Genomic DNA, 13,036 nt, shown 5'->3' on the forward strand with positions numbered 1-13,036 from the left:
AATTCCTGTTTCATTTCCCCGCATGTTACGGATAGGAAATGCAAGGAACATGATTGGCTTGACAGGAGCGACTAATCATTCCTAGGAGCTTAGGGGGAGATCTTGGGTTGCTTTTGCTATATACTTGATGCCTTGCTCGAACTGCAGGGCTCCATTGAAAGCGACCACGGACTGTAAACAGGCGGGGAATTGAGACGAAGATCACGGTATGTATCTAGCCGAGAGCGAGAGCGACAGCGACAGCGAGACACAATTGACCGGGTTGCAAATTCAATTGTTTCGATTGGAGGAGAGATGAGCATTCTTGTTGACACTGCCACGATGCAACGTCAGTCGTCCTGCTCTACTAATGATGAAGGCTTTGAAAGGATTGTTCGAGAGAGCGGATGGGAATAGGAGAAGGGCCGTTGATTTTATAAGGGCCTCGAAGTGCCTGTTTATCGACACACGATTTTAGATAATCGACTAGACTCAAGTGTCACAAGTATCAGAATGTCAATTACCATGAAGTTCTCCTTACTTTCCATCACCATGGCTACGGGCTTGGTTTCTGCTAATCCTCACTACCACCGCAGCTCTGGCTCCGGATGGGCACCCGCAGGTCCCGATGATTGTAGGAAATCAATACGGACAATCTTTCGAGGCACAATGCTAAATACAAGACAGTTCGGGGCCCCTGCCCAATGATGAATACGCTCGCAAACCACGGGTTTCTTCCACACGATGGCAAAAATTTGACGAAGGAAGTGGTGGTTGGGGCTCTGAAAGCAGGACTAAATTTCAATGAGTCTCTTGGTACGGTGATGTTTGAGCAAGCTCTTGTAGCCAACCCAGAGCCAAATGCTACGTATTTCACTCTGTAAGTCACTAGCATCAGTGGTTATTTCTTGAACGGATGTGCTGCTAGAAGTTGGAGCGCAAGCGTTGGAGAATCGAGGCTAATTCATACCGTTTCAGCGATCAACTCAATCGACACAATGTTTTGGAACATGATGCTAGCATGAGGTGAGCTACATACATCATCAGCTAGTCAGCTCAGATTTGGTCTCAACGAGATATTAACGAGAACTTGCAGTCGTCTTGATGCTTACTTTGGGAATAACCATGTTTTCAACCAAGAGGTATTTGACACGACAACAGTCTACTGGACTAATGAGACACTCGACGCGAAGATGCTTGCCAACGGAAAGCTGTTTCGTCAGATCGAATCAAGATCTGCCAACCCAAACTATACATTCACCTCGACGACAGAGGCATTCAGTCTCGGGGAGGTAGCGGCACCAATCATCGTCTTCGGCGACATGGACAGCGGGACAGTCAGCAGGAGCTTTGTGGAGTACTTCTTCGGTAAGCACAGATATTGAATTGATTGTTCTCTTTGATTCGGGTCTGATGTTGGTATTTGACAGAGAATGAGCGTCTTCCAAGCGAACTGGGCTGGACCAAGAAGGCGAGCCCAGTTACCCTCGAACAGATTGCCAGAATGTCAGAGTTGATCGCCAACGCTACGAACCTTCTCACCGGTGGTGATACTCCCGAGACAGTTGATCGTCGTGATCTTCACGGAGGCATGAGCTTTCTGAGGTAAACCTCATTGTAAGCTACAATCATATTGATTATGTTGCTTTAACAGTAGCTGTATCACTCTCCTGTGGCATACTCCGATGGAAGATAAGACCTCTTCGGCTTTGGGCCCTCTGCAAGTACAATTTGACTTAGCAAGAAGATCAGCCACATTCAGTCTGCTTTGAAGTACCATTTTTCTCGCTATACAGGTTCTGTGGGGTGATACCTCATTCGATGGTGGTAGCTAGGTATGAAAGGACTACATGATGATTATAGCTTGGCCAATTGAATCCCTACCAATGCAACTTGATATATTACCATGTATTTAAAACGCGGTACCACTGGCTCTTAAGCCAAATCGGAATTTGATTAGGTGCATGCAGTATTGTCATTTGATGATGAACGGCTTGTACAAGTGGTGTCGAGATGGGGCTTTCGGACTTCGGCGGAAGAGACGTGATTGGCTGAAGCAAAGAGGTTCGGTGGTGTAGCATCCAATCATTGATGTCCGGCCGAACTGGACAACTCATGGTGCCGGATTTTGACGGAGATGCTCCCGAGGCAAGGCTCTTTGGTGATTGCAGGTGCACCTGCATATTTGTACAAATATCTAGACTTCTCACTATCAAATCTATTTAAGGATATCCATTCCAAAGAAAACAAAAAACAAATGAGCAATATTTTAAGAACTATGTCTTCAGCTATTAAAATTCCCACTCGCCCGATGGGTAAAAACGGGCCACTCGTGCCTCGCATTGGCATGGGGTTAATGGGTGTTAGTGCCATCTATGGCTTGCCTGCTCCCACCCCCGATCGCCTGGCTCTTCTTGATAGAGCGTATGAGTTGGGAGACACTTTCTGGGACACTGGTAAGTTGATGTCCCTAAAAAAGCACCATTTTCGAGGAAATGTATCTCATTGCAAAATAGCGGACATGTATGGCGACTCCGAAGATCTCCTGGGTACGTGGTTCGCTGCCAACCCTGACAAACGCAAAGACATCTTCCTTGCAACCAAGTTCGCGGAACGCGGTATCGTCGATGGGAAGCCACGCATCGACTCGACCCCAGACTACTGCCGAGAAGCTATCGAAAAGTCACTGAAGCGCCTTGGCCTTCCATACGTCGACCTCTATTACATCCATCGCTTCGACAGGGTCACTCCTGTTGAGAAGACCATGGCTGTGATGATCGAGCTCAAGAATGCAGGTAAAATCCGCTATATTGGCCTTAGCGAGTGTAGTTCAACTACGCTACGTCGCGCGCATGCCATGCACCCGGTTACTGCCGTACAGATTGAGTACAGTCCGATTACTCTAGATATTGAGAGGAACAATCTTCTTGAAACAGCGCGCGAGCTCGGAGTTGCCATCGTCACTTATAGCCCACTGGGTCGTGGACTGTTGACTGGGCACCTTCGTAAGCAAGAGGATTGGTCCAAGGAAGGTGATTTCCGCCGTGTCATGCCATGGCTCAACGAGGAGAATTTCCCAAACAACCTGAAAATGGTCGACGAGCTGGCAGAGATTGCCAAGGCTAAGGGTGCAACGTTGACACAGCTGGTTCTTTCTTGGGTCTTGGCCCAGGGCGATGATATTTTCACTATTCCAGGGACTACGAAAGTCGGTCGCCTCGAGGAAAACCTAGGTTGTCTCAAGATCACCTTGTCGCCAGACGAGGAGAAGCAAATCCGTACGATCACAAGCAAGATTCAAGGCCCACGCTTCGGAAAACACGGCATGGAGATTGCTTTTGCAGATACACCTCCGTTGGAGTCGTCATAAAATTGGCCTCAACAGTGTAACGCGAGATTAATGGTAAAAATGCAATACAGTTCATTATCTTCAAAAACTCTAGCATGTGGCGTGCCTCAAAGCTTCACTAGGTGACGGTGATAGAGCTACCTCTTTGCCCAAGAGTACGATGTAGCCAATGCCAGGTTTGTTAGCTCGGAGTTAACTCAACTCCTATTGCTCGCAGGTTAGACTGTAAACTGTCAAGATTGGGCCTTGAAACTTCGATATAAGCAATGAGACTGATGTTGAAATGGAATGTCAATCATAGGTCTGCCCGACGGCGGATCAACCAGGAAGGATCCACTCCTGATGGACACATCGGACTGAAAGATGGTAGGCCCTTGGCGTCGATGTCTTCCTCGTTCTCACACTGTGACTCCTCTGCTACTAAAGGATGAGATAATTGTGGTTGTGCGGTCGCTATGTTGTCGGTCCTTGTCCCGAGGCAATTTGAGGTATCTCTGCGATCTAAAATACCGCCGAACTTAGTGTTGTTGTCCGCTTTATCGAGAAGGCCTGAGCTCGAGTTCTGGCAAGATGACTGGAGCTTCTTTGTTATTTGACGTGCAATGTGAATCGTGCCAACTGTAGGCACCATAAGCTCAATTCCGAGTTCGTTCCGTTCCATTATGCAGTCGATTTCTCCAACGGCTGGCGCCTCGCTCCAAACATCATATTCAGTCCCATCGGCTGCGTCTGCCTCGATTCCGAGCAGTGTGCTAAGGACTCGGACACATGATAGGTCCATGTCATCGGATCTGCGGTCGGCAAAAACCTGTAAGATCTCAATTACATTGTCTATCATTCCTAGATCACCCGGCCGTTGGTGCTCCAGCACATTGGCACGTTTGAGACGATGGCCATCAATGTGAGCTAATAGTAACGTAGTCGCGGAGATGAAGGCTTTGAAGTTGATACCTCGCGCAGAAAATGGAAGGAGCGTTGACCTAGAGAGGATAGGAAATCGGACGAGAGATTCTCGACTAGCGCTGAGAGCTGAGACCACGCTGTACGAGTAATCAGGCGTAGAACCTTCTTTTGCTGCTCGTGTACGGGGTCCCGGAATAACGTAGGGCGCATGTAGGGAGGTCAGTAGATTGTATTGATGGATTTGCAGGACTAGTCTCGCAGTGTCCTCTTTCGTCTCCATGTCGGGAGCTGCGTCGCGCATGGCTGGAACCGTCCACCATCTAGTCGGCATAATTCTCCCTGCTTGCTTCAGCTCAAAATCAATATTTTGGGTTTCCTGATAGTGGTCATATAATATCTCGCGCATTTCGTCTCCCACACGCATACAATCGTTACGGACAGCTATTCGCCTCATGATGGAGGCATGCAAGCGCTCCAACTTTTCCAAAGGCTGTTCTTTCAATAATCGCTCGGGCAATGCAAAACCGTCGTCCAAATTTGTGATCGGAAGTGAAAGCATCATTGAGAGAAAATGATTCAAGTACACGAGGCGAAACCAGATGAAATTTGCCTGTGGAGTCTCGCTAACCGTGTCTGGCGCCTCGGTTTGGGATCGCGATTGTGACGCATGAAGGCCAAGTAATTGCGCGACGCCCATGGCTCGACGAAAGACAAGCCATGCCAGCTTGTATTGGCCTGAGCTGAGGTGAAAGTGGCCCTCTAGCATAAGGGTTTCTAGGCCATCGAGTGAGACAATGAGCGGATCCTGAGAGGTCACATAGCTTGATGCAGCATTCATGAACCGTGTAGCAACATCGCGTATCGAGCCATCTAGGCACAATTGAGATGTATCCGACCCCGGATCCATCTGTTGGAGGCATATTGCTAATTGAATAAGCTTTCGAGCGAGAATAATTGGCTGAGCTGTTGGCTCGAGCGATTCTGAAAGACTGGGATGCTCCTCAGCGCCCGTCTGTTTGAGGAACGACATAAGCGGTTTGCGGAGCATCTGCAGAGGGAAGCTTTTAAACCTGCCTCTCCGCAGAATTTGCACGGCAATATGCGTGGGTGGTAGATAGGAATAGACAATTCGACTAAGCGAGAAGGGGCTCGATGACCCAAGGACGGGCTCATATCCTACAGAGTTGCACATGGACGACTCCCGTAGACGATCCGACTTGGTGACTTGACTTGACTCTTTCCGAACCAGAGGCAGCAGCTTTCTTGAGCGTGGAGGCTCACTGCTGAGTTTGCGAGATAGTGGCTGTCCCTTCCTGTCTTTTCCCTGATGAATTGCTGCCTTTCGACTTTTGACGGCAGAGGAGTTCTTAGAAGTCTGAGGTGATGTTGAAGACGCAATCGACAGCGCTTTCGGATCATGAATCAACTGGTCCACCATTGTTTCGACACGAACGATACCCTGTTCGACTTCGTGATAGCCATCATGATAGACATCGTAAGAACATTCCTCTTCCGGAACATCTTGAAGTACGCATCGGGTGCCTCGGCGCCGACAACAAACACATGCGCCGGTGAAATCAGAGTCGAAGTCACACCGGACTTTCCGGCGCTTGCATTCCCAGCAACTTGAAGTGCCTCTCCGTAGCTTTCGTCTCTTCGCAGCAGGTCTGTCGGCGTTCTCGCCGCTGATGCTCGTGACCTGCGACTTGAGTGAGGCAGACATTGACCCCGGCATTCCAGTCGGCGCGGTTGAAAACCCCGCGCCGCACCCTACAAAAGCATCAATAATCGAACGCGGCGTCAATGTTACTGCATCAGATGATATCCAGCACCAGACGTAGCCGCTTCTGTTAGATATGACGGCAGGTTGTCGGTCGTGTCTTTAGAATTATGACTGAAATCAAAGTCAGTGGCGACGATTAGAAAGTCGCGGTGTTTAGTGACATTAGCGAGTCAGGTGATGCTCATTACAAGCGCATCGGCAGCGAGTTTCAAGCACAGCAATGTTCAACGAAGTTAAAATGCTTTCAAATTAATTTACATGCATTGCTTTCCAATGATGCAGCTATGGTGATGCTTTAAGAGTATGTACAAGAAGGATAATAAATCAGATCCCGCTGTTCACCGCATGTTTTTCGACACTGCACTTATACACAGGTTACATCATCCATCAATTTCTTTCTTCTTGAATCAACGCCAAGTCGTGCCGGCAGTTGCAGCTGTGTCACAAGTGCTAGGAACTGTGTAGGAACGATTGGGGTCGCTCTCCCAAGTGACTGTTCCAGACGAGGAGACCTTGATGAACTTGTACTGGAATGTCTGGCCTGCCGCAAGCTTGACGGTGTATGTCCACAACGGATTAGAGCTGGTGTACTGCGATGCGGACAGCGCGGGAGCGGAGGAGGTGTCCCAGTTTCCAAGCGCGGCGATTGATCCCGCAATCTTGATCGTGTCGCCATAGTCTGTGGTCACAAGCTCATTAAACGTCACATCAACACTAGCGGCTGCAGTGCATGCAGATGTTGTCGTTGACGCTTTACTTGTGCTCGTGCTGGACGAAGCCTTGCTTGTCGCTGTCGAAAGTGTGGTGGGAGTGCTGCTCTTCGTGCTGCTCGAGGAAGACCCTGAGCCTCCCACAATGGCGATATCCGCACAAGAAAGGTACACCTGAGCTGTCTGGAAAGAATTCCATCGGAATGATAATAGAGTATGACCAGACACATAGTTTGGAATTTTGATCTTCTTGGTCACCGTGTACCCGCCGGAAATGGTTGTAGCGCACGAGCCCAGGGCCGCATTGTCAACTCCTTCGCATCCGCGCCTGTCATCAGCTTGGAAAGCGTTGCAAGTAAACCAATCATTACGCCAGCATGCCTGGCCTTCAGTGCAGTCTGGGCTGTAGTTGCAAGTTTGGCCCGAGACATCGGTGCAGGGGAGCGTCCCAGCTTCGAAGCAATTCTCAGCTGCTTGCTTCTCTGCATCCGTAGGCAAATAGCCTGGAGTCAAGAACTTGTTCACGAGATCCTGATCTTGACAGATTCGATAGCTGAACATGCCTCCATGGTCTCCGTCATGGTCGACGCACCATTGCACATCGACGACTTGCCCCGCGGTGTAGGTAGCTACCGTATTGGTTCCCCAGCTGGCTCCTGGCTGGTTGTAGTCGACACTAACACGTGCATTATAGCCACAAGGTCCGCTTCTTCCAACCTGGGCTTCGGTTACGTTAGGCCAAGCAGTGACCGGCTCAAGAATAGTGCATTCGGGACATGTATCGACTCCAGCCTGGGAAAACACGACATTAGATATTGCTTCTTCGCGCGTAATCATAGTGGATTGAATATTTCCCTGTCACCGAGGATGACATACCTCGTAATTTAGACGCGTGCGACTATACGGAATGGTTAAATAACCATGTCCATACACATAGGTCGCTAACGCAAGGGCCGAAAGGCTGTTGAAGGGTCTCATCTTGACGGATAGGCTTGGACAGATTGAAGCAGGATGCGAGTGACGATGTTGGGAAATTGAATATTTTCGTTCAATATATCCCTTCTTATATTCTCATCATCGCCAATCCCAGAATATTCAACATCAACAGACAACCCCTTCCCAGACTATAATCGGCGTCATTATCGGCGGCCTTGTATTGACGCCGAGACAGTTCTGCCGAGTGGTGTATCAACCTTGGATGACTACCGTAAGATGCGGGGGTTTCTGAGGCGCTCACGGGAGCTTCCATCCGTGCCCATCTTCAGTATCAAAGTTCTAGATAGTTTCTGATATGGTCACCGAGTGTCAACGGCATTGATGGGGCTCCCGTGGGGAAGCTCTGACCAGTGCGGAGAACCCTGTAGGGGTCAAGATCCATCACATCTTCGGCTGTTTTGTCGATTCGAGTCTTAGTCCCGAATTGGCAACCCGCCCAAAGCCCTACAACTCGGACCGACTTGGTATCGCTTACAGTAGCACGCGCTCAGGACGCCATGCGGCTGCTGTCAATACCGTGCCAAGGCCCCGAATCTCCCAGGGGTGCATCAACTTAGATGCAGAGCCACGAGAAACTCGGCTGTTTTACATGGTGGATCCTTGACCAACGGAGGCTGTGAGCCAATGACTTTTTAAGAAAGACTGTCACTCGTCATTCAGCGCGGCCGAGTACAACTCTGTTTCATGCAAGACTCCGACGAACTCCGCTCTATTGTAATGCCTCTTGGATTTTGACGAAAGACTATCGAAATGAGGTGTATAAGCCGCAGTCCAGAAGCCTCTCTGATGTGCGCCGGAGTGAGGTGTTGCCTCTAAAGCCTCCATCTCGTGGACAATGTGGAGCCGATCTACTAGATAGGAGGTCAGAGAGCAAAGGCGCACCGCGTGTCCCTACTCTTTAATGACTGTAAAGGGCCGAGACTAGCATCTAGCTGTTTATAAGGTGATATCGAACCAAAAGAAAACCTATGAAGACGTAATTCGGTCTTCAGCACGATGGCAATCCACAAAATATCAATATATTTGAGATCACATGAAAGCTCCATTTCAGTATCGATCGCCATCTGCCTACCGCCTATAGCGCTAAGGCGTTTTACAAAGGCCCATCTCTAGCGACTACCGTTCGTTCTCTTGGGGATGTTCACTTCGAGATGAGAGAAAATGAAGTTAAGGATTACACCTCTTCAGGCTAGCCCTGTGTGAAATGGAAGCTACAGTATGACAAGTCGGCTATACTGTGTCGTAGATTTCACGGAATATCCAGATTTATTCTTAGCCTAATCAAAGAGCATCAACGATACCTTCAGCTAAGAAGAATCCAACCAATCCTAGTGCTAAGCTTTTTGATCCAATAAACCGAACACCACCATTTGCCGGAACGGATGTCTGCGAAGCAGTTGACGAAGAAGTGCTCGTGGCACTAGTCACTGATGCGCTGGTCGAGTCATCGGAGTCGGAGCTAGAAGTCGAGGATGTCGCGGCCGTGGCGGTCGTTGCTGTTGTACCAGAATCAGAACTGTCGTCGTTGGGCGTTGGAGGAGCCTCTCCGGTAATGGCCTTGACCTTGGCCTTGTAGTCGGAATCGGAAATAGAGACAGTGCTCTTGCAAGAGCTTAGATCGTCAAAGCAGGTCACTTCTCCTGCGGAACAGTCACTGTTCCCACCAATACAGCACCAGGTTGTGCCGTCAGCCTTCATGACCCCTGGGCAACAGACTCTGCTCGTTTGCCCATTATTGTTTCCGACAATTTCGGTATATTCATCACCGCAGGCGCTGCTCTGTTCGCCACAACACTATTAGTGATATGTCATGGACTCGTGCTAACGGTGGCATTACTAACTCTCTGTTGAAGCGCGGCAATCCCAGACACACAAAGCGCGGTAAGTATTAAGCTAAAATAATAGCGCATAATGATTCCGACAAATTGTAGATTGTTGAGAAAGTCCAATGCCTTAAGTTTGTTGCTGAAGTGTATTCGTTTAAGCGGTGTGTACAGGAAGCTGAATATGTGAATCGACCTTGTTGTGCGAGGAGAACGCATCCCTTTATATATCGAAATGTCTGACTTGGCTTTGTGATCTGTTTATATCCTATTGATGTTTGTGATGACATACATGAAGCCTTGAAGCTTATTAATCTTAGTCTTTAGAGGAAATCAAGTCTTAGTGAGCCATCCTTGGACGATTCTGCGCTCTGTATTTCCTCGTTAGCACCTTGCCGACGCCGTTGAAAGCTCCTATTGGGCTAGCTCCGCAGGCTGAATAACGAGCTGCTAGCAGTTTCTTCATTTATTTTCCTACCTTAGGTAAGATAGATCTCGCTTGACCGCACTACCATAGCTTGGAGTGGCGGTGCCCCGGAAGGAGCCTGAGGAGAGCGAAAATAAACCTCAGCGCGTGGCACAGGCTCAATGGCTAATGTCTCCACTGCCCATGCTCTTGGTTGACCATGGTTTTCCCCCTCTCATGGCTTGCTTTAATTCCTTCGTTGTTATAGTAGCATTCTTTTTTCTTAACAACACGTTTCAGCTCGGTACTCCAATCTTCTTGGGGAATAGTGAAAGCCCAATCAACCCAATCGCCCAGTATAGCATGCGCCCTGGCTACCAACCCTAGATCTTTTCCCACTCTGCTAGGATTTAGGTTCGGACGCGAAAGATTCTCACCTAGAATCTCCTTTGCAGCTTGGATATTCTCAGACAGCTCCGTAAGGCTACTGATGCCTGTGATGGTGCAAACACGGAATGATCCCTGAGAAGCTAGATGGGCCCTCCAAACGGCATACCGCAACGCTAACGAGGCCAAGGATTCTCCTTGAGTGTCTGTGTAGGCGGCTAGCTCTTGAGCAGCCTTGCGGAGGCCACGAGGTGCTGGGTGAAAGTCCCCGAGCTTGCCCTGCGGGACACCTCCTTTGCGAAGAAGCCCGATTGTTAGAGGGCTAGAGCTGCAAATGCAACCCACGCCAGCCTCTTTGAAAGCTTTCAAGCCTTCAGACTCCAGCCGTGAGTTCTGCAAAGTCAATTGACCCCAATTCTGTATGACGTCAAGGGGTCTTCCAAAACGCTGTCGCACCTGTAAGGCTCGCTGAGATAACAGGTCGATGCGGTAACTTGATAAGCCGATGTGTCTGATTTTGCCCTCTTGAACAAGCTCTAGCAGCTCGCCAACAGCACCCAATACATCTTCATCCGTCACAGCTTCGATGTCGTGGCAGAATACCACATCTAGGTACGAAGTTCGGAGCCTCTCAAGTGATCTTAAGACTGACTTTCGTACCCAACTCGGAGAGTAATCGTACTGATCAGATGCAAGTCGACCAACTTTTGTCATCAGAATGTAGTCTGGCCTTGAATACTTTTCTGTAACTACCGGCTGTGCTAGCGCTTGTCCAAGCAATTGCTCGGAAGGCTCGTAGAATGGCGATGTGTCGATCGCCAGCATGCCATGATCGAACGCTTGTCTGATAATCTCGTGTACTGGAACAGATGCTGGATCTGGATGTGTCTGGTAACTGAAGCCAGCACCCCCGAGCACAAGAGGCGGCAGTGTTTGAGACAGAGGAGGATGCGGAGGTGAGGCCCTCATCTTCTAGACTGGACACAGTCTGTAACTTGCGACTGTTGAATGATGTCCCATGCGCCCAACAAGTCGATTAAACCCCTATACTTAAGTCTCACACAGCTCCCTTACAACCTACCTTAAAATTGATCATACAGCGCTTGAGATTTGTCTGGGTGCTCTTCACTAATAATGCCTAGACGAACCATCTCTCCCAATAGGAAGATGTCCCCGAAACAGAGGTCGAGAGAATCGGGGAATGCTGCCCGAGCTCTAAATTAGGGGACTAACCACCATATTCCCGCGGGGTACTCCCGCTGAACAGTAAATGTCATGGCATGGAGGAAGTGGGGGGCTTGTTGCTTTGATGATGAGAATTGAGAGTAAGGCTCAATTGAGCCAAGAAACCTTTCTCGCTCAAAGAACATATACTGGAATTAGACATCGTACCCAACATGGCGGCCTCAAAAGAATATCCTCGTATTGTCGCAGTGAGGACGTTCCTTGTCGCGCCCGACCCACGGAAATCGGAGGCGGACAAGCCTGGGCACTGGCTTTACTATCAAGAGATTGCCAACCCGATGTCCAAGTACTCCATATATAAAGACCGCCGCGAAAGCTGGGGAGTCGATGTGTTGAAAGACTTCTGTGTCGAGATCGAGGCCTCAAATGGCACGAAAGGCTTCGCCATAGGCCATGGAGGGTTTGTCGGCTGTTTCTTGACAGAGCAGCATTTCAAGCGGTTTCTCATCGATGCCGACCCCCGGGATACGAATTTAATATGGGACCAAATGTACCGTGGCTCACAGCATTACGGGCGCCGGGGTATTACCATGATGATCATCAGTGTGATTGATCTGGCTCTATGGGATTTGTTGGGCAAGATTCGCGGAGAGCCCGTGTACAAGATGATAGGAGGTCAAACTAAGGACCGACTGGCTGCGTATTGCACTGGCCCAAACCCAGACATCGCTCGAGAGCAAGGCTTTTGGGGAGGCAAAGTGCCATTGCCTTACAGTCCCAGCGAGCCAAACAGCTTACAGAAGAATTACGATGTCCTCGCTGCCCATCGAAAGAAAGCTGGCCCAGAGTTTCCTCTCATGGTCGACTGTTATATGTCGCTCAATATTCCATATGCCATCAAGCTCATAAACAAGTGTGCTGACCTGGATATCGAGTGGTGGGAAGAAGTTCTCAGTCCGGATGATCATGAGGGTTACGGCCAACTGCGACAGGCATTGCCGCACGTCCGGTGGGCCACTGGCGAGCATGAGTACACGCGATGGGGGTTCCGCAAGCTAATTGAAAACCGTTTGCTTGATGTCCTCCAGCCCGACGTCATGTGGTGCGGTGGAATGACTGAGCTTGTTAGGATAGCAACGCATGCAGCTGCCTACGATATCGATATTGTTCCTCATGGGACCAGTCATTACACTGTCCATTTTTGCATGTCACAGCAGAACGCACCACTAATTGAGTATGTCGCTTACTCGCCAGACGGTCGCAATGTTGGGCCGGTACATGGTGACTTCTTCATCAAGGAGCCTTTGCCGACGGGTGGTCTCGTGGAGACGAAGGAATTTGACAAACCGGGCTTCGGCCTCGAAATCAGTCCGCATGTCAAGCTTGTGCCAGCGGAAGAGTTGCTCAAACCTTTCTATGACATATTTGGGAAGCAACAACGAGCATTATCTGTACACGCAAATTAAACTGAATCAGAATATATTACTGCTAATAGCTCATTAAAGTCTACATTTC

The 13,036-nt window shown here is 49.3% G+C and overlaps 2 protein-coding genes across 2 annotated transcripts; both read left to right on the forward strand.

Moving 5' to 3' along the window:
- Positions 1 to 2,290: 2,290 nt before the first annotated feature.
- On the forward strand, positions 2,291 to 3,349 carry UCRPA7_3272 (putative aldo-keto reductase putative protein; the record flags this gene model as incomplete). Its single annotated transcript, XM_007915785.1, has 2 exons — positions 2,291 to 2,435; positions 2,496 to 3,349. The coding sequence occupies 2 exons, from the start codon at positions 2,291 to 2,293 to the stop codon at positions 3,347 to 3,349; spliced, it is 999 nt and encodes a 332-aa protein (XP_007913976.1).
- Positions 3,350 to 11,733: 8,384 nt separating this feature from the next.
- On the forward strand, positions 11,734 to 12,987 carry UCRPA7_3273 (putative l-rhamnonate dehydratase protein; the record flags this gene model as incomplete). Its single annotated transcript, XM_007915806.1, has 1 exon — positions 11,734 to 12,987. The coding sequence occupies one exon, from the start codon at positions 11,734 to 11,736 to the stop codon at positions 12,985 to 12,987; it is 1,254 nt and encodes a 417-aa protein (XP_007913997.1).
- Positions 12,988 to 13,036: the final 49 nt, after the last annotated feature.

Source organism: Phaeoacremonium minimum, assembly GCF_000392275.1.
Source record: "Phaeoacremonium minimum UCRPA7 unplaced genomic scaffold PA7_03_scaffold_265, whole genome shotgun sequence".
In the NCBI taxonomy this organism is placed as follows: Eukaryota; Fungi; Ascomycota; class Sordariomycetes; order Togniniales; family Togniniaceae; genus Phaeoacremonium; species Phaeoacremonium minimum.